This window comes from Zootoca vivipara, chromosome 5 (genome assembly GCF_963506605.1).
Source record: "Zootoca vivipara chromosome 5, rZooViv1.1, whole genome shotgun sequence".
NCBI classification, from domain to species: domain Eukaryota; kingdom Metazoa; phylum Chordata; class Lepidosauria; order Squamata; family Lacertidae; genus Zootoca; species Zootoca vivipara.
Window position 1 is genome coordinate 553,098 of NC_083280.1, and position 21,336 is coordinate 574,433.

The following is a 21,336-nucleotide window of genomic DNA, read 5'->3' on the forward strand; positions in this document are numbered from 1 at the left end:
GCAGGGGCGAGGGGGCACCAGGATCAGCCCGAAATTGGGCTGCTCCGACTCCCTCCTCCCCCTCCACGATCGGCAGGGGCGAGGGGGAGCCAGGATCAGCCCGAAATCGGGCTGCTCCGACTCCCTCCTTCCCCCTCCGCGATCGGCAGGGGCGAGGGGGAGCCAGGATCAGCCCGAAATCGGGCTGCTCAGACTCCCTCCTTCCCCCTCCGCGATCGGCAGGGGCGAGGGGGAGCCAGGATCAGCCCGAAATCGGGCTGCTCAGACTCCCTCCTTCCCCCTCCGCGATCGGCAGGGGCGAGGGGGAGCCAGGATCAGCCCGAAATCGGGCTGCTCCGACTCCCTCCTCCCCCTCCGCGATCGGCAGGGGCGAGGGGGAGCCAGGATCAGCCCGAAATCGGGCTGCTCCGACTCCCTCCTCCCCCTCCGCGATCGGCAGGGGCGAGGGGGAGCCAGGATCAGCCCGAAATCGGGCTGCTCCGACTCCCTCCTCCCCCCTCCGCGATCGGCAGGGGCGAGGGGGAGCCAGGATCAGCCCGAAATCGGGCTGCTCCGACTCCCTCCTCCCCCTCTGCAATTGCCGGGGCAGGTGGAGGGAAAGCCCCAGAGCCGCGCAAAGCGGTTGCCTGGCTTTCCCTCCGCCTCCCTTCTCCCTTGCTGGCTGTGGGGAGACGGCACCAGGCGGGCAGCGGGGCAGGCTGGCCAGCAGCCCTGCTTCTAGGGGGGGGCAATTGCCCCCTCCTGCCTCCCCTGCCTACGCCCATGAGTCCCTGAGATTTTTGGATGGTGCCTCCTTCTTCTATCTGTTCCAGGCATGGAGAACCTTGCTGGATTCCAGCTTCCAACATCCTTGACTTTTGGCCTTGGTGGCTTGGGCTGATGAGATTTGGAGTTCAACAACATTACAGGTTCTCCACCCCAGATCTGTGACATCATGGATGCCTTCTCTCCGGTTAGGCACTGGGCCAATCTATCCCAGTCTGCTCCAACTCACTGGAGCTCTTTGGGGGTTCAGGTAGAGGAGTCTTCTGCAAACCTGGTACCCAAGGTGCTTTTAGCTAGAAATGATGGGGACTAAATTCAATACCACCTGTGCACAACATGCTCTTTCATTTAGCTGCAATCCCTCCCCAAAACAAATGCGTCTCCAGTTGATACGCCATGCATTTTCCCCCTGAGATTTATTTTGAGTACTAGTTAACAGACTTACTTTCCAAGCACGACTGTGTGTTGCAGAAGACATGCATGATTTTTAAAGGCTTTCACAAACCAAACTGCCTTTAACTGCTTTGATCCAGGATTTTTGGGTCCCTGTAAAGTCAAATCATCATCAAATATCCTAGGGAAGCAGGTCAGCTTCAGCTATTGGAGCAGAGTTCAGTTCAGAGGGATCCAGGCTAGGCCTTTCTCATCCACATGTCCAAGGCAAAAATCAATGGGCAAGCTTCTCCCTGGCCTAAGACGGGGGGCACCCTTGGACAGAGAACTTTTTGGAGACAGCAAGATTCTGAAATGTGGCAGCTGCTCTATTTATTTATTTTGCTTTCGGTTCTTCGTACGGTTGGGAAAACTTCAGTATTGCTCTCCTGTGACCTGCTTAATCCAAGGCAGAGCCAGCAGGACGTTGGAATACACTCCATAGCGGTCATTCAAGCCACATCCATCGCCCCAAGACACTGTCCCTATGAGCTGCCACCGGCCAGTCTGGTTGTTCAGAGTGACCATGGGGCCTCCGGAGTCTCCGCTGCAAGCGTCTTTTCCTCCTGCGTGAGAAAGAGAGAAACAATCATGGCTGGGGGATCTTTCAGACCAGAAAAGTCACCTGTTCTATGTGGAGTTTGCAAAGGTAAGAACAGGACCTAGAATCAGAATAATACAATGGCAGATTTGGTAGGGCCCCTGGGGGTCATGTCAGGAACGATCCACAGGCATAATGCAGGAACGAATCCAGCCCGTCTCTCCCATCAGCGTTCAGCGTTCAGCTCTAGGGAGTTCCGACAGCCCTTGATTTATTATGACCCACGTCTTGGAGACACTGAGCACATATTCAGAGTCCAGCAGAGATAAAACGCAGACGGAGCCAGGCTGAGGTTGTGTACTAAAAGCTACTTTATTAAGCGTAAGGCAGAACAAAAGGAAAAGATGTCTCCTCTCGCTGAGAGTAGTCCGAAGAAGAAAAAACAAACGGAAACAGAATACAGTGGAACCTCGGTTTATGAACACCTCGGTTTATGAATTTTCGGTTTATGAACACTGCGGACCCATCTGGAACGGATTAATTCATTTTCCATTACTTTCAATGGGAAAGTTTGCTTCAGTTTATGAACGCTTCAGTTTATGAACAGACTTCCGGAACCAATTACACCCATGCTTCAGTTTATGAACGCTTCAGTTTAAGTACTCCGTGGACCCGTCTGGAACGGATTAATCCACTTTCCATTACTTTCAATGGGAAAGTTTGCTTCAGTTTATGAACGCTTACTCCGCGGGCCGTCTGGAACGGATTAATTCACTTTCCATTACTTTCAATGGGAAAGTTCGCTTCAGTTTATGAACGCTTCAGTTTATGAACAGACTTCCGGAACCAATTGTGTTCATAAACTGAGGTACCACTGTACAGCAAACATCCGCTCCCGTGATTCCAGCAATCTTTTCTCGAATGCATAACACAGGTATGTGACCTGCACAGTGAGAGGAATAGAAACCTAACAGGTCATCTAGTTCAGCCCCCGGCACTGCAGGAATCTCAACTAAATCATGCATGACAGGTTAGCATCCAACCTGCATCTCGACACTTATCTCCCTGCTCCAAAGAGAACGATTGGCACAGAGATCCTCAACTTCCCTTGGTTCCATGAACTCATCCCCAGGGACCAACAACCCTATGAAGACCCTAGGGCAGGCATCCCCAAACTGTGGCCCTCCAGATGTTTTGGCCTACAACTCCCATGATCCCTAGCTAACAGGACCAGTGGTCGGGGAAGATGGGAATTGTAGTCCAAAACATCTGGAGGGCTGAAGTTTGGGGATGCCTGGCCTAGGGTATAAAGACCCTTGGTGGACTTGTAAAAGGGTAAAGGAGTATTGGGAAATGATCTACAATGAATTGAAAAGAAAATGTTTAAAAGTACTTTTTTGGGGAAAACATAGTCCTTTTTGTTGGGGATAATTCAGATGGAAATTCCCAGGTGTCAAAAAAAAGGCTATTTATGTATGACACTACTTGAAAACATTGGCAGCATTAAGATAAATTCAACAGTGTAAATAAGTTTTGATGGATTTAACAATGGAATACTGAATGGTTTAGTTTATGTAAAATATGCAGGGATTTACAGTATGCAAAATGAACCACGGAAAGAGATGAAGGGAAGTTTAAATGAATATTCTAAAATGTAAAACAGAAAATTTAATGAAAAAAAATATTTTAAAAAAGTATAAAGACCCACTAAGGAATGTAATATCACAATAAAATTCAAAATGGCAACAATTGATTGCACATTTATTCAGAATCACCTTGTCTTTCTCCAGCGCAGATCATGTCTCCTGTCACGACCTTTTGCAGCTTGCGATAGGCTTCCTTGCACACTGCGTGATCTGTCAATGGGATCTCAATCTGCAAAACAGAACAAAAAAAATGACTCCTGGGATAAAGAGGAGTCTGGTCTCATGTGCCTGAATGGTCCTCCTTTGTCAAACACACAAAACTGCCTTCTACCAGGTCAGCCTTGGTCCATTTAGTTCAGTATTGTCTGCACAGACTGGCAGTGGCTGGGCAACGTTTCATGCAGGAATCTCTTCCTGCCCCACCTGGTGATTCTTCTGGGGGTTGAACCTGAGACCTTCTGTGTGCAAAGCAGATATTCTTCCCCTGAGCTACGGACCTTTTTCCAAAGGCTCCATAGATTCACTAATCCCATAATTCATAGGCTTCTGGTCCATAGGATGACTAAGGAACAAGCGGCTCTCTATTCCGCCTTGGCCAAGCCACACCTGGAATCCTGTGCCCAGTTCTGGGCATCACAGTTTGAGAAGGATATTGACAACCTGGAATGGGTGCAGAGGAGGGCGACCAAGATGACCAGGGGTCTGGAAACTGAGCCATATGAGGAATAGTTGAGGAGTTGTGTATATTTAGCCTGGAGGTGACATGATAACCAGCTTCAAATATCTGAAGGGCTGCCATAGGAAAGATGGAGGAAATTTGTGGGATTTTTTTTTTTTTTGCTGCTCCAGAGGGTAGGGCGCAAACTAATGGACTCAAATGGCTAGAAAGGAGATTCCCACTTAATGTTAAAACTTTCTGATGGTAAATTCACTGTTCAACAGTGAAATGGACTACCTTGGATGGAGGTTTTTCCAGAGGGGTTGGGTTGTCTGGCCATCTGACAGGGAATTTTCAGCTGTGATTCCTGCATTGCAGGCCATTGGACTTGTTGACCATTGGGGCCCCTTCCAACTCTACAATCCTTTGATTCTAAGTGTCAAGCTTGTGCTCCCCTCATCGTACGAAGAAATGGAAAGAGGGGGCAAGGACTGAGACTTCTGCGCCTGCTCCCTAACCAGACTGCAATTCCATTCCAATCTCAGATTCAGGCACGTCCAACAGGTAGATTGTGATCTACCGGTAGATCACTGACACCTGTAGTAGATCACTGGTAGATCACTGGCTCCCCCCAAAGAAGCTCAACAACTATGGCTCTCCTAAAAAAAAAAGCTCAACATTTTCACCCTGCAGCCCATCAAAACGGCGCTTTCCTCCTCCCTAAAAAAACCCACTCAAAACCTTTGACCTAAACCCTAAAAAGGCCCCTCCTCCTCCCTGAAAAAACCCAACAACTTTGACCTGAACCCCAAAAAAGGAGGTAGATCACTGCCAGTTTTTAACTCTGTGAGTAGATCGCAGTCTCTTGGGAGTTGGCCACCCCTTGAATGAACGACAAGGAGAATCACCTCCATCAGCGCATCTGGGAGACGTTGCAGGAACTGCTTCCCCCAACCGCTGACAATGACCATGGTGTCTAGTGGAAGGGAAAAAGAAGAAGACAGACATTGTATTACCTTTTGGGAGGGGACCTGGAGAGGAAGGAGGATGTGTCATTCCTTGCAGTCTGATGAAGCAAACTAGATCTTCCTGAGAGTGATCTTTCCTTCCCACTGCTCAAAAACACCTGTAGTAGGTGTGGGGCACTTTTGGCCCTCCATGTGCACGCCGATGTCCCTTGCGCATGCCGTGTGACATGCTGACATGTCACGCGCATGCTGTAGTGTGCGGCTTGCGTGTGTGACATGGCGAGCATGGCCCATGTTGTGTGCAAGTGAGGTGAGCACATCACACCGTGTGCATGCATGGCTGCCATGGAATTTGGAGGGGGCCCTCACCCCCTGGGCTACCAATAGTTGGCGCCCCCTGGGTGCATTAAAATGATCAATGAAGATCTCTATGTGTTGCCTTTCAGTTAGATCTAGCATTTACTGTGCACCTCTGATGTCTCCTTTGGGAAGGGCTTAAGTTGCGTTTTCCATGAAGTTTGATTGTCCAAAACAGAACTTGCATGCCATTCCCTTGGAGCTGAAGTACCTCATGTTTTCAGGGTTCCTAAGCTTTGCAACATACAGGGGCTAAAAAGTTCATCTTTCATGCTGATTGCGCACCTCCTATGTAATCCACTGGGAGAAGTCAAGTACAACATTCCTTGTTTTCCTAGAGTGGCCATGCAAGGGAATGTTTGGTCCAGCCAGTCAAAACTTCCTGTTCTCCTGGCCTGGAGCATCCTTCCTTGCATGTGACTAGTGGGTGGGCGTGACCTTTCCGGACCTGGTAAAGGGCCAAGCCATGTTGCCACTCTCCCTCTTTTCCATCTTCCTTTCGTCCTGCGAACTTCCTGGAATGAACTGCTGGCTGCCAGCCAAGCAGTCCCCCAGGTCATCTTCCTTATGGGGTAAACCTGTTTTTATACGTCTGTAACTTTAACCTTAAAGCCTGCCTTCAGGGATCACACTGTGCTCTGCCTGATCGTGAGTAAACTTTCTTTTTATTGCTTATGAATAAGACTGTGGTGTCTTTATTCTTTTAGGAGGGATTCAAGGGGTCTTACCAGGAAAATATCAGAACACATTTCAATCTGGACAAGCCAGATGGAATTGCGTATTGTCTTAAGAAACTCGCACGAGTTTGCAAGTAGTTTTCTGCTGTGCGTGAGAAGGGGAATGTAAACTCTGCTAAGTAAAGAAACTTGCTAGTGCAAGTTAGGAAGGATATTAATAATAAATATATCCTCTCCTGCCACCCTGGACATTCCCACAGAGACTGGGACCCTACTGCAGAAGTAGTAATGAATCTTTGACCCCCTGCGACCCCGGACCCCTCCACCCCTGCATATCCATTAGTGTCCTGAGCTACGCAGGACTTTCTTGCATCGCAGGGGTTCGGATTAGGTGACCCTTTGGGTCCTTTCCAACTCGACAGCGCTGTGATTCTATGTCTCCTTGAACTGGGCTCAGGAGCAAACAGGCAGTCAAGCCGATGCGATTCTTTCATGATCCATGGGAATGTAATTCTGTCTTGGTTAAAGTTCTGCCTTAATCGATGCTTCCCAGCCAGCTGAAAGGGTTGGCTGCCTGCTTCTCCAATTGACATTGTCTAGTGAATGGATGGGGCCCCATCATCACCTCTCGGGTAGGCTCTATCTGGAAAGCAAACGGGCATCACGTAATCATTCATCCTGGCCTCTTCAGACAGTTCCACCAGGGCGATGTCATACTCAAAGGTGGGCGCCTTGTAGGATGGGTGGATGGAGATGGTTTGGGGCTGCAGCTGCTGCTCTGTGTCATCTTCCCTTTGGGTTCTGTGTTTCCCTGCAAAAAGATAGAAAGAGAGGCTGGAAGTGAGAGCGAGTGTATCCGGAATGGGAAGCTGCCTTCTACGGAATCAGAACCCTAAGTCTGCTGTGACCACATAACACCGGTCTTGAAATATCTACATTGGCTCCCAGTACGTTTCCGAGCACAATTCAAAGTGTTGGTGCTGACCTTTAAAGCCCTAAACTAGGGGGTCCCAAACTAAGGCCCGGGGGCCGGATGTGGCCCAATCACCTTCTAAATCCGGCCCGCGGACGGTTCGGGAATCAGCATGTTTTTACATGAGTAGAACGTGTCCTTTTATTTAAAATGCATCTCTGGGTTATTTGTGGGGGCATAGGAATTAGTTCATTCCCCCCAAAAAATAAAGTCTGGCCCCCCACAAGGTCTGAGGGACAGTGGACCAGCCCCTTGCTGAAAAAGTTTACTGGCCCCTGCCCTAAACGGCCTTGGCCCAGTAGACCTGAAGGAGCATCTCCACCCCATCGTCCATCCCGGACACTGAGGTCCAGCTCTGAGGGCCTTCTGCCGGTTCCCTCCCTGAGAGAAGTGAGGTTGCAGGGAACCAGACAGAGGGCCTTCTTGGTAGTGGCGCCCTCCTGTGGAACGCCCTCCCATCAGATGTCAAGGAAACAAACAACTATCTGACTTTTAGAAGACATCTGAAGGCAGCCCTATTTAGGCAAGTTTTTAATGTTTGATGTTCTATTGTGTTTTTAATATCCTGTTGGAAGCTGCCCAGAGTGGCTGAGAAGGCCCGGCCAGATGGGCAGGGTATAAGTAATAAATTATTATTATATTAATATTATTCAGTTGAGTTTTGCCAACACAGGCTGGCAGTGGCTCTCCAGAGTTTCAGATGGGGCCAGGGCCGGCGCCTCCATTTATGCAAACTAGGCCATGGCCTAGGGCGCCGAAATGGAGGGGGCGCTGTTGAGCCTGCCTGCCGCCCGCCGCCGACTGCCAGCGCCTCCATGTGCGTTGCCGGAGCCTGGCGGGTGGCTGCTTGGCTCCGCCCCTGAAATGGAGGGGGCGCTGGCGAGCCTGCCCGCCGCCCGCCCGCGCTGCCGCCCGCGCTGCCGCCCGCGCCGGGAACAACGAGCAAGCAGTGGTGGCGGCGGCAGCACCTGTAGCTGAAGCCTTCAGCTATGGGCGCTGTTGCTGCCGACGCCGACGCTCGCTCGCTGCTGCGGCCGCTGAAAAGCTCACAGCGTCCCCTCCATAGGCAGGAGGCGCATGAGCCGAAATGAGAGCTCAGCGCCCTCCTGCCTATGGAGGGGACGCAGCGGCCCTAGCCCCGGCGCTGGATGGGGCAGGTGCTCAGATCCACCTGGAGATGCCAGGGATTGAATCTGGCACCTTCTGCGTGGAAAGCAGAAGCTCCGCCACTGAGCTATTGCAATGCTTCTGAACCTTTCCAGAAACTGCAGGAAGGCAGAACAGCTCTTGTGCTTGGGTCCCGGTTTGAGGTTTCGCACAGCCATCTGATTGGCCACTGTGGATGCCGGATGACTTGGGCCATTGGCCTGATCCAGCAGACTTTTTCATTGTTCCTATAATATAGGATTTCCGAGACACAGGCTGCTCTCCCGAGTAACCGCCTCTCGCTTACCTAGGATCACCTTGAATGACGAAGGGCTGATCACGTCAGAGCTTCGGAGGACAGGATTCTCCAGGTCGAGTTCATGGTGGAGACAGTGAGCGGCCGTCACAACCCACCTGTTCCCTGGGGAACAAGAAAGGGCTAAGATGGCAACATGAGGGTTGTCTTCAAAGAGCTGTTCGGCAGTGGAACAGACTCCCTTGTGAAGTGGTGGACTCTCCTTCGCTGGAGGCTTTTAAGCAGAGGTTGGGTGGGCAACTCTCAGGGATTAAATTTCAAATCAAATCAAAAACCTTTCTTGGCATCACAGTATAAAACATTTCAGGTCACTGGGATAATTAAAAGAACAAGGGTGAAGTTGTCTGGGTCATAAGGTTCATTGGGAACCCTTTCAGGTAAAGGTAAAGGTAAAGGGACCCCTGACCATTAGGTCCAGTCATGACCGACTCTGGGGTTGTGCGCTCATCTCGCATTATTGGCCGAGGGAGCTGGCGTATAGCTTCCAGGTCATGTGGCCAGCATGACAAAGCCGCTTCTGGCGAACCAGAGCAGCACATGGAAACGCCGTTTACCTTCCCGCTGTAGCGGTTCCTATTTATCTACTTGCATTTTGACGTGCTTTCGAACTGCTAGGTTGGCAGGAGCTGGGACTGAGGAATGGGAGCTCACCCCGTCACAGGGATTCGAACCGCTGACCTTCTGATCAGCAAGCCCTAGGCTCAGTGGTTTAACCCACAGCGCCACCTGGGTCCCTCCTTTCGGGTAAAAGTGTGGCTAAAAAGGAAGCTACTAAAGCAGTGATATCTTTGTCCCGATCTGCCAGGAGAAACCTCATTTGACTTCTTCTTGGAGTTATAAGGCCGGAGGTCCAACGTTTTGCTCTCAGGGATTATTTAGCTGCGATTCCTACATTGCACAGGGCTGGTCTAGATGATACCTGCGGCCACTTTCACCTGTACTGTTTCTCCGATTCTATGAATGCCAGTATAGCATTTACATCATAAAATGGATGGACCATTGTTGTGTGATTCTATGATATTATCCCCTCAAGTCCTGGCCCGCCTCCTCCCAAGGAAGAGAACAGTCAGAGTCAGCCATCACCGGAAGACTCAGACCTGGAAGGTGGTTTCTCAATGCCCTTCCAGAGGTCCTTACCTAGGAGAGACCCCCCGCAGAAGGGGCGCCCGTTCCTCTGCAGCATGGCGACCCATGGCGAGATCCCTCTCTGGGCGTAGCGCCCGTTGGCAATGCGAGCAAGCAGGCTCCTGGAGAACCTGGGTTTCCCACACACTGAAAGAGAAGGGAAAGGATGGACTTAGCGAGGAGGAGATCATAGAGTTGGAAGGTCATGGAGTCCAAGCCCTCGCAGCTCAGGTCTTTCTGATCTGTTGGCAGCCCCCCTGCCCCTCTGGGACCTGAGAAAGCGGGCAAGGGTGGGGGAGGACGGCTGAGGTTTAACCCTTGCACAGATGCAAGGAAGTGGAGACCCTCGTTCTAGCTGGTACCCTGAGTTCCAGTTGGGCCACTGTAATGAGAAATGGCTGCACTTACCTTTTTAAATAAATAAATAAATAAATAAACCAACCAACCCCTGGTGTTATCACACCTAATTCTCATCTCCTGATCTTTCAGTGGCCAGTACCTCCCTTAAAAATCACAACCGGAATAGCAAGAGACAGTATGGTGTAATGGTTTGAGTGTTAGACCTTGGGAGATTGGGGTTCTAGTCTCCCCGCAGCCATGAAATTCATTTGGGTGACCTTGGGTCGCCAGTCACTGCCTCTCAGCCTGGCCTACCTCACAGGGTTGTAGGGAGGAGAGAAAACTGTGTACACAATCTTGAGCTCCTTGGGAGGAAAGATGGGATATAATGGCAATAAAAACTATAAGTCCCAGGGCACTGACTTCTCTCTTCCTCCAAGGTGGGTTCCCATGACCTCCCAATTATTGCTCCCCTCACCATTGGGTGGGGGGTTGTTGCTTCTAAGCTTCACCCTCCCTGCCCACCTGCAGAGCACCTGTGATCAACCCCCTTCCGTTTCCCACCCTCTTCCCCCCCAAACCACATTTCTTCCTTAAACTGGGTAATTTCCGGCATTTTGGTAGCAAACCAAGCTCTTTTAAGAAGGAAGTGGCAACAGTTGGGCTGTCAAGTGTTCAAAACGCAGAAGCAAGTGCAACTCAGAGTGGCACCTGTAGCTGCTGGGTGACCCCCCTGGATGTTTCTGAAGGGCCGGTGAGGTAGGAATTCTGCAAAACCCCTTGTCAGTAAGGCCAGTTTCTTTTCACAAGGCTACGGCCTGATCACAAAGCTAGTAAGAACCAGTTTCGGAGGAGCCTAAGGGCTGAAAAAGAATCGGGTGGTGCTGTGGTCTAGGGCTTGCCGATCAGAAGGTCAATGGTTCGAATCCCCGCGATGGGGTGAGCTCCCATTGTTCTGTCCCAGCTCCTGCCCACCTAGCAGTTCGAAAGCACGTCAAAGTGCAAGTAGATAAATAGGTACCGCTCCAGCGGGAAGGTAAATAGCATTTCCGTGTGCTGCTCTGGTTCACCAGAAGCGGCTTAGTCATGCTGGCCACATGACTCGGAAAAAACTGTCTGCGGACAAACGCCGGCTCCCTTGGCCTATAGAGTGAGTTGAGTGCCTCAACCCCAGAGTCGTTCGCAACGGGACCTAATGGTCAGGGGTACCTTTACCTTTACCTTCAAGGGCTGAAAAACAATGCCAGATAAGGTGCAAGGAGGGCTCTGCACACACACACACACACACACACACACACACACACACACACACATATATATGGGTTGAGTAAGTGTTTTCAAAGACTCTGGTTGGATGAGAGATAGTGGAGGAGAAGAGGACCCAATCTCCCTAATAATAATAATAATAATAATAATAATAATAATAATAATAATATATTATTTATACCCCGCACATCTGGCTTGGTTTCCCCGGCCACTCTGGGCGGCTTCCAACCGAATATTAAAGACAATAAAACATCAAACATTAAAAACTTCCCTAAAATGGGCTGCCTTCAGTTGTCTTTTAAAAGTAAAATAGTTGCTTATTGCCTTGACATCTGCTGGGAGGGTGGGTGCCACCCCCGAAAAGGCCCTCTGTCTGGTTCCCTGTACCCTCACTTCTCGCAATGAGGGAACCGCCAGAAGGCCCTCGGTGCTGGATCTCAGCGTCCGGGCTGAACGATGGGGGTGGAGATGTTCCTTCAGGTATACAGGACCGAGGCCATTTAGGCATTGCTGAATAAAATGTTTGACTAATTGGGGGGTCTGGTTTCAGCCTCCGTATCGAACCCCCCAAAGGGAGTTTCTCCCACATCCTGGCATGTGCGGGGATGGTGAGGGGGTGAGACAATTTGGTGTGCCGTTGGGAGTGCCAGATTGGTTCTGCTGGTGAGACGAACAGCCCCAAGCTCAACATGGGAGACAGTGTGGTGTAATGGTTAGAGTAAACATCAGGAAGAACAGTGGAATGGACTCCCTCGGGAAATGATGGGCTTTTCTTCCTTGGAGGTTTTTGAGCAGAGGATGGATGGCCAACTGTCCTGGATGCTTTAGCTGAGATTCTTGCATTGCACAGGGCTGGACTAGATGTCCCTTGGCCCTCATGCTCCCTTACAGCTCTACAATTTTATGATTCTTTGAAAACTCCATGCATTACTCAGTGGTGCAACACACGGATTTCTGACACAAAGTGCCCCGAATGGAATTCTCGATTTGCAGAGATTGGTATGTAGTACAATAATTTTATTCTCTTTCCTGCTAAGGATTGCAATACAAAATAGTAAAAATGCTACAAAACAGAATACAAAACCCATAGCAAACAGCATAACATCTCTTAAATATGTAACAGAGCCAATAATATTTTTCTAAGCATGTATTATAGTAACATAAAACATGTTTCTTTGGATTATTTTTTTCAGTGTTTCCTCATTGCTTCCACACAGGAGGACTTAGTGAAACTCACATATCCAAGATTTTTGCAGCATCCACATGACATCGTCCTATTCGAAATGCCACCCCATATTATTGCCCCTTTAATCTGGATTTACAATGTACACAGAAATAATAATAATAATAATAATAATAATAATAATAATAATAATAATAGTACCCCGCCCATCTGACTGGGTTGCCCCAGGCACTCTGGGCAGCTTCCAACAAATATAAAAGCATAATAAAACATCAAACATTAAAAACTTCCCTATCCGGGAGTAAAACACACCATGGAAATGAGATATCTGGATTAAACGGTGTGTTTTTGATGAGGGTAACGTCATGTAAACCCTTCACAAAACTTGCGTTCAAAGCACTCCCCCCAATGACCCCATGAACTGTAGTTTGCTAAGGGTGCTGGGAATTGTAGCTTTGTGAGGGGCAAACTATGATTCCCAACGTTCCTTCTTTGCTCTACAAATGTGCTTGACACGTAAGCTACATACGCAGCCTTCAATGCAGTGCCACCACTCAGGTAAGTTCCCGAGGGAAGATTGAGTAGTTTGGCCTGGTTCTTTGTACTGAAACAAAGTTTATCAGTCCGAGGAGTGTTTTCAAATTAGGAAAAGACCTTTGACCTTGCAATGCTGAGAAACCCCTAGTGATCCAGAACAGGGCTGGGCACCATCTTTCATTGGAGTGATTGGGAAGCTTTTGAACATATTCAAATTTGCAGTTCCGAATTAAAGCATTGCAGCCGCCTCCTGCTAGCATGCACACAAGCAAGATCCCCTCCTTTCGTTAAAGATGCTCACCTGGATTGAAGGCTAAGGAAAGCCTTTGCCAACCCGGCGCCCTCGGGATGTTTTGGACTATGACTCCCATCAGCTTCTTCTAGCACGGCTGTTGCGGCCCAGAATATCTGGAGAGGCAACAGGTTGCTTGAGGCTGGCTTTGAGCATTAAGCAAGAGCTGACCCCCCCCAAAAGGGACAAACGCAAATGTCTCCTTCTGATCCCAAGATGTCGAAATATATTTCTCTTGGGGACAAGGGGTGGGGCAGGGTGGGGGAGGCAGCAACAACATGACATTGAATCCAGAATTCAAGGAAGTGATGCAGAAACGAGCGATACGGAATACGGAATTCGCCAAATCCCCACAAATCGCTTTCAAACATTCCAGACCGAATTTTGCGAGCCTTGGATTTCGGAAGAAATCTGCAACGTTTCAGAGGATGCCTGACTGTGAAGCCTGACTTTGTGGATACAGAAAACCCATCCCTATCCCAGAGCTGGAGTTTGGGGACAGATTTGAAAGACATGAACTCTGCAATTCAATGTTTTAAACATTCAAGGGGAGGGATTCTCGATAAAGAAAGAAAGAAATACAGAAAGTGACCACCAGAGGGGGCTTCTCTTTCTCTGAGCCACACAATTAAGCAACATACTGGCCAAAGTCGACTACTTAGACGTTGCATTTAAAAGGTGACTTCCTGGGCTTTTAATTTCACGCTTTCATGTTAAACTGGAAGTGGGGGAAACTGTGCATTTTGCAGGGTGGGAAAGGAGACATACCTGGGTGGGTGAGGAGCTCATTTATGTCCAATGCTCAGGGATAGGCCAGATTATTATCCCCTGTGCCCCCTGCGGGGCAAAGTTTGTCTCATTGATGAGTTTGCCTACCTGTCAATCGCCAGACATTGACATCGGGCGACTGTTTTTTTTGGGAATCAAACAGTGATTTGGAATTGGTTCCCTTTTGGACATGTTGAGTTCCTTTTCTTGGAAAATGTGGTATTTGTTGGACAGGAGCGCTGCTTCGAGGAATGGTCCCCACTTCCTTCCAATTAATAACAATTGTACATACTTATTCTCTGTGTGTGTGTGTGTTTGTGTGTGTGTGAAACAACAACTGACGGCCCATAAAGGCTCTCAAAAGGTTCATCTGTTCCTCTCGACCCCCCCGAATGTCCACCTGGTCTTCTCCTGCAGCCAGCCCACGTAGTTGGAGACCTTGGTGTAGACCCCGTACACTTGCTTGCTCCCGCACTCTTCGGGGCCTCCCCACGAGACCAGTCCTTGGGCCACCCATCTCCGGCTCTCGGGGTCTTGGATGACGAAGGCTCCCCCGCTGTCTCCAAGGCAAGTGTCTTTCCCGCCTTCATAGTAGCCGGCACAGAACATGTTCTCGGTGACGCTGTAGTTCCCCGACCGAGATTCGTAGCTCATCTTGCACTCGGCATGAAGGACCACCGGGAGCTTGACATACTGGAGGACGTCAGAGAGGGTCCTCATGCCGGAGCTGATGACCTCATCCACGGTGATGTTGGGGTTGGAGATGCCCCAGCCGGCCACCAGGCCCAACGTGTTGGGCTGAGGTCCTTCCAACTCGTGTTCGTACTGCGGGAGGCAGATGGGCATGACGTGGGGTCCTAGCGTCACCTTCTCCTTCAGCTTCACCAAGGCAATGTCGTGGTTGTAGTTCTGGATGTCAAAGTCCTCATGGAGGACGATCTTCTCCACCGTCCGGTTGACGGCATCCACCTTGTTCCTCACGTCGTGAAGGCCCAGGTAGATGGTGACGTGCTCTTTGGAGACGGGGATGATGGTGTTGTCCCGGCGCTGGGAGCGGAGGACATGGGCGGCGGTCAGCACCCACGATTCGGAGAGCAGGGCCCCACTGCCAAACCACCTGTCATTAGGCACTCGGGACGTGTCCTCCACCACAATCAGGGCTTGCCAAGGGAAGAAACCGGGCTCTGCGTTGCGCCCGCCGATGATGCGCTTGATCAGGGTGGGCAGTGACCGTGTCGGCTGCCCACAGACTGGGGGGAAAACAACAACAGAACAGGTGGTTAGACGACCAGGGCTGAATCTGTCACCCAAAAGTAGCCAAACTGTGACTCCAAGTAGATTATGCCAGGATTCCACCCCCCACATTGGGGGCGGGGTGGCAGAAAAGTTCTTGCCTTGCTTCCAACTTTTGTTTCCTATATTAAGTCCTACAGGGCTACTCTGTAAAGGTGCGCTGGATCGTTGATCATTTTAGAGCTGGGCAGCATTCAGCTGTATCAATTCAAACGATTGAAATTTCAAATTGACCAGCAGAATTTTTATGAAATTATATCTATCTATCTATCTATCTATCTATCTATCTATCTATCTATCTATTGAGTTGCTGTTTGGTAATTACTGGAATTCGACCCTCAATTGCTGCTGCTGGACACCTGCATCTATGTTCTATGTTCTATTGCATGCCCCCCCCCATGGAATCCTGGGATCTGTAGTCTGTTGTGGATGCTGAGAGTTGTTAGGAGACTCCATCCCCATCACAGAGCTATCGCCCCCACAGGGATTTAGCAATTAATCCCTGTTCCCAGGGAAGTCCCACAACGGCCATGATCTCTCTGCCTCCGCAGCTTGGAGGCAGCAGTGCTTCTGAATACTTCTGGAAACCGCTGGAGGGGAGAATCATAGAATTGTGGAAGTGTGGAAGGGACCCTGAGGGTCACCCCTGCAATGCAGGCATCTCAACCAGAGTTGTGTTCGAATCCTGCTTGCGGGGGTCCCCTTCATCCAGCAGGCTCTGCATACATACTGGTAGCTCTGTGGCGGGGATTGGGAGTGTCCTAAGAACTCTCAGCATCCTTAACAGATTGCAGTTCCCAGGATTCTCGACCGACTCATAGAATCACAGGATTGTCAGGGACCCAAAGGGTCATCCTGCCCAACCGCCTGCAATGTTTAAAGTGGTACGATGCAGCTTTAAATGCCCGAGGCAGATATGTACAGAAGCTTCCCTCCAGGAGACCCATGGCATAATCTACAGGCAATGATGCAATGGCACCCCCTGGTGCTATCCATCATTGCGCCCTCAGAGACCCGGAATACCTTTGCGGGGCAGGAAAGGAAGCGGCTGAACTCCCCACCAGCATGCACGGTGAAGGGAGGCAGCTGTGCCAGTCGCTAGCTGGGCAGGACAAGCTGCACGCTCTCCGGAGGTGCCTAGGGCTGGCAACGAAACAGGAGGCAGGCCGGTTGGGCAGATGTCGCCAGCGTCTCTTGGGAAAGGAGGAGGGAGGATTCTTTGGGAGCACCAACGCCTTCCGCGATTTCAATGGAGGCCGGTGTGGTCGGCGGGTCAGAGTGCCAGGCGTCATCTCAACATCACACCATGCATAGCCGGGCAGAGCAAGGCAGAACTCTGATTCGCTGCCCATATCTGCCAGGACTGGGAGCCCCACTGCATCAGCCCACATGCTGGGTGGGTGGGAGGAAGGCATCAGAAAGTCCTGAACTGGGGCATTTGGGCAGTGGGACGTGGAGTTGGGCTGGTCCAGTGCAAGAGTGGGCATAAAGGTAAAGGTAAAGGGGCCCCTGGCCATTAGGTCCAGTCGTGGCCGACTCTGGGGTTGCACGCTCATCTCGCGTTATTGGCCGAGGGAGCCGGCGTACAGCTTCCAGGTCATGTGGCCAGCATGACAAAGCCGCTTCTGGCGAACCAGAGCAGCACATGGAAACGCCGTTCCCGCTGTAGCAGTACTTATTTATCTACTTGCACTTTGACGTGCTTTCGAACTGCTAGGCTGGGGCCAAGCAACGGGAGCTCACCCCGTCGCGGGGATTCGAACCGCCAACCTTCTGATCGGCAAGCCCTAGGCTCCGTGGTTTAACCCACAGCACCACCCGCGTCCCAAGAGTGGGCATAGGCAAGTGTAATTTTCTCTGCTCCTCTCTTCTGCCCTGGCTGGCACAATTGGTAGGGCTGTGGGTGTGGAGGTGGCTATAGCCCTCCCGCTGGCTGCCTACCAGGGTTTGGGATTGCCCATTTAGTACCCAAGCATAGTGGAATCCCGTTATTTTTGGGCATAACCATAGTGTCAAGAAAGCATGGGTTCTGTGAGCCCTGAGTTACTTAAATGAGTGCAAACAACAAGCGCTGAATTTCTCAGATGAAAGCTCAAATTGGACGGCAATCGACAAGCTGACTCAGTTAACCGGGGAAAAAACCCACCCATAGATCCCGGTCTGACAGCAGCATACACTGCAACGCTTTAGCAAAACCCGAGAAGTGTAAAGGGCTCGATCTGGAGCTTTGTCTGTTGCAAACACTTGCACATTAAGGGGTGAAACTGTCAAGTGAGATCAACACAATGAGTTCTTTGTTCATCCAGGGCAGCTGCAGAACGGAAAAACACTTCACCTGTGAAATAACTGCTTGCCTTGCAACTGTGAAAGGCACAGGTGCCCAGCCAGAATAAACCACTGGGTATGCTAGATGAAAATCAAAACAAACGTTTGCATGGAGACAAAAACCTTTGAAGAGTGTGGTGCATTGCCAGCAGAGATCCCTGCAGGTCCCAAGGGAGGACACCCTCACAGCAGAATAGTCACCTCTCCCCCCCTTCACCCACCCTTCCACGCCCTTTGGAACCAGCAGCACAAGGACACCATCTGGCAGCCTTCCTGCTTTAATTTACATCGCACTGGAGTTAATTGAACGGCAGCCAAGAGTACTGAAATGCATTAAGTGTGTGTTTATTTGTTTTGCTTAACTGTCAGTAGGCAAAATTAGTGCTCTGCTAAAATGGATACTGATTAAAGGGTTGGCAAGGGCAGAGAAAGCTTGACGGAAGGAGCTCCGCTAAAATGGCAGAGTAAGGGAAATTAATTAGAACATTGCCCCTATATGCTCTTCATCAAGGACCGCCGACTATTTTTAGGCCTGTGAGCACATGTGGCTTCTTGAGCGAGAGCCATGGGTGTTGCTGCCGCTCCTTCTGCTCACGTCCCCCCTCCCCAGGCCAACCATTCCCCCACCCAAGACACAGAAAGTGCACCCACAAAGAGTTCACTTTTCCAAGATATTTGGCAAAAGCTGGATGCAGTAGAATTCATCTGAGCCTTGAAAGGCGTCTAGAGCAGAAAGAGGAAGTGTAGAAACCTGCCACTCATCCAACTTCCAGCTCAATGGGCCTTTCAAGAGAGAAAAAGGTAACTGCTTTTACCACCTCATGGCCAAGGTGTAGTGTTTTACACATCACTTGGGAAGACAGGCGAACTAATACCTGTGTACTGGAAGAAGCAAAGATCACCAGTGTTGAAGCAATGATTCTTCAACATCAACCTCGTTGGGCTAGTCATGTTGTGTAAATACCTGATGATCATCTTCCAAAGCAACTACTCTATTCCCAACTTAAAAATGGAAAGCGTAATGCTGGTGGTCAACAAAAGAGGTTCAAAGACTCTTTCAAGGCAAATCTAAAGAAAGGTAGTATAAACACCGGCAACTGGGAAACACTGGCCTGCGAGCGCTCCAGTTGGAGAACAGCCTTTGCTGTCATGGGTTTTGAAGACACTCAAACTCAGGAGGCAAGGGAGAAATGTGCTAAGAGGAAGGCATGCTTGGCAAACCCTCACCGGGATCAACTCCCGCCTGGAAACCAATGTCCCCACCGTGGAAGGACGTGTGGATCCAGAATTGGCCTCCACAGTCACTTACGGACTCATTGTTCAAACCGTGTTTATGGAAGACAATCTTACTCGGCTACGAGTGGTTGCCAAAGGAGGAGGAGGAGGAGGAGGAGGAGGAGGAGGAGGAGGAGGAGGAGGAGGAGGAGGAGGAGGAGGAGTTCAAAGGCTTCGTGGGCATCAGGGAAAGCCCTCAAAGGCACCATTGTGTCCACACAGGGGTCACTTGGATGTCTCCTGGTGGCTGTGGGTTTACTCTGATACAATTCCCTACCAGGTTTGCCACTGCAGTGAGCAACCCAGAGATCTGAGCTCCAGGACACCTGGCGGCCAGGGTCTCACATCCTACCTAACTCCAGAGTGCATTGTTGTTGCGGCTGGCATCTGTCTGTTTCGAGAGACAATGGAGTGTGCCTCTGGGGGTGAAGTCAAACCGTTGCATTAGCAGCACCAAAGTGACCTCTCCGGGCCGCAAGCCTGGGCCGTGTGTCTGTAGGTCCTGGGCTGCCCAGACGACAAGACCCCTCTCTTGGCCTCACTGATGGGGTCCAAAGGAAAGCAGAGCAAGACGTTTGGCACCAACTTGGCTGCAGGAGTTGCCGGAAGGAGGCGTACAAGGCGCTATCCAACTGCCTTAGGGACTCCACCCCAGATCTGTGTAGGGTCTGCTCCTTAGCCTTTTCTTCTCCTGAAGATGTCCCCCAAAGCAGCAGAGATTTAGGATCAGAGTTTTCTTTCTCCTAGATGGGCTACTTTTCCTGTTCGACGAGCCTCATTTGCCCCTCACTTCCCTTGGCAGCGTGTGCAAATAGTAATTTATATTATTTATACCCTGCCCATTTGGCTGGCTTTCCCCAGCCACTCGAGAAGCTTCCAGCAAAATATAAAAAAATAATAAAATGTCAGACATTAAAAACTGTCAGACATTAAAAACTGAACAGGGCTGCCCTGCCTTCTTGGCTGTTGTATCCAGATAGTTATACTGTAATGACCTGAAATCTATGCCCACCCCCTGTGAAATGCACCACTCAGCATTGAACTATGTGTGAGATGTGATCCATAAGAAGACATGCGAGGGAATGTTTGGTCCAGCCAGTCGAAACATCCGGTTCCTCCTGGCTAAAGCATCCTTCCTTTTGCATGTGATAGAAAGTGGGCATGAGCTAACCTGTCCAGGTAACAAAAGGACAAGTCACGCAGCACACCTTCCTCTTTTTGACTTCCTTCTTTGTTTGACCAGCTTTTAGCTAGGACTGCTAGCTCTCAGCTAGCAGAAGCACTGGGTTTATTCCCCCATATGGGGTAGATCCACATGTACAGTGGTACCTCGGTTTATGAACACAATTGGTTCCGGAAGTCTGTTCATAAACTGAAGCGTTCATAAACTGAAGCGAACTTTCCCATTGAAAGTAATGGAAAGTGAATTAATCCGTTCCGGACGGTCCGCGGAGTAAGCGTTCATAAACTGAAGCAAACTTTCCCATTGAAAGTAATGGAAAGTGAATTAATCCGTTCCGGACGGTCCGCGGAGTAAGCGTTCATAAACTGAAGCAAACTTTCCCATTGAAAGTAATGGAAAGTGAATTAATCCGTTCCAGACGGGTCCGCGGAGTACTTAAACTGAAGCGTTCATAAACTGAAGCAAACTTTCCCATTGAAAGTAATGGAAAATGAATTAATCCGTTCCAGATGGGTCCGCGGCGTTCATAAACCGAAAATTCATAAACCGAGGTGTTCATAAACCGAGGTTCCACTGTACATATTTGTAACTAAGTCTGCCTTCAGGAATCCAACTGTGAACTGATGTGAGTAAACTTCTTTTATTAACTTTGAATAAGATTGTTGCGTCTTTATTCTTTTAAAGAGGGAATTTACCAGGAATGTACAATTCAAGTGAGGCAGATTGAATTGTATAATAGTAAGAGGCTCACAAGGGAAGCGAGTGGTGCTGTGGTCCAAACCACAGAGCCTAGAGCTTGCCAATCAGATGGTTCGAATCCCCGCAATGGGGTGAGCTCCTGTTGTTCTGTCCCAGCTCCTGCCCACCTAGCAGTTCGAAAGCACGTCAAAGGGCAAGTAGATAAAAAGGTAAATGGCGTTTCCGTGCGCTGCTCTGGTTCGCCAGAAGCGGCTTAGTCATGCTGGCCACATGACCCGGAATAAACTGTCTACGGACAAACGCCGGCTCCCTCGGCCAGTAAAGCGAGATGATCGCCACAATCCCAGAGTCATCCAGGACTGGATTTAATGGTCAGGGGTTCCTTTACCTTTACCTTTAAGAGGCTCACACAAGCCTGCAACCAGCTATCTACTGTGCATGTAAAAAGGAGAATGTAACTCTGCTAAGTAAAGGAACTTGCTAGCGCAAGTTAGGAAGGATATTAATAAACCATATATCCTCTCCTGCCACCCTGAACATTCCCACACTATGATCTCTTCCCCTTCAAGGGC

At 49.9% G+C, this 21,336-nt stretch overlaps 1 protein-coding gene across 2 annotated transcripts in view; it reads right to left on the reverse strand.

Moving 5' to 3' along the window:
* Nucleotides 1-751: 751 nt before the first annotated feature.
* The window catches only part of MASP1 (MBL associated serine protease 1), an 87,677-nt gene continuing 67,092 nt past the window's right edge, over nucleotides 752-21,336 (reverse strand). Inside the window, exons 11-16 of one of the 2 annotated variants that reach the window (XM_060274242.1) lie at nucleotides 9,617-9,751; nucleotides 8,471-8,584; nucleotides 6,670-6,855; nucleotides 4,951-5,018; nucleotides 3,514-3,613; nucleotides 752-1,763 (exon numbers count right to left, since the gene is read on the reverse strand). In XM_060274242.1, the coding sequence (XP_060130225.1) occupies nucleotides 1,573-1,763; nucleotides 3,514-3,613; nucleotides 4,951-5,018; nucleotides 6,670-6,855; nucleotides 8,471-8,584; nucleotides 9,617-9,751 (794 nt within the window). In that variant the 3' untranslated portion in view covers nucleotides 752-1,572. Of the gene's footprint in view, nucleotides 1,764-3,513; nucleotides 3,614-4,950; nucleotides 5,019-6,669; nucleotides 6,856-8,470; nucleotides 8,585-9,616; nucleotides 9,752-12,205; nucleotides 15,240-21,336 lie in introns of those variants that run through there. The other variant, XM_060274241.1, reaches the window with a different exon arrangement.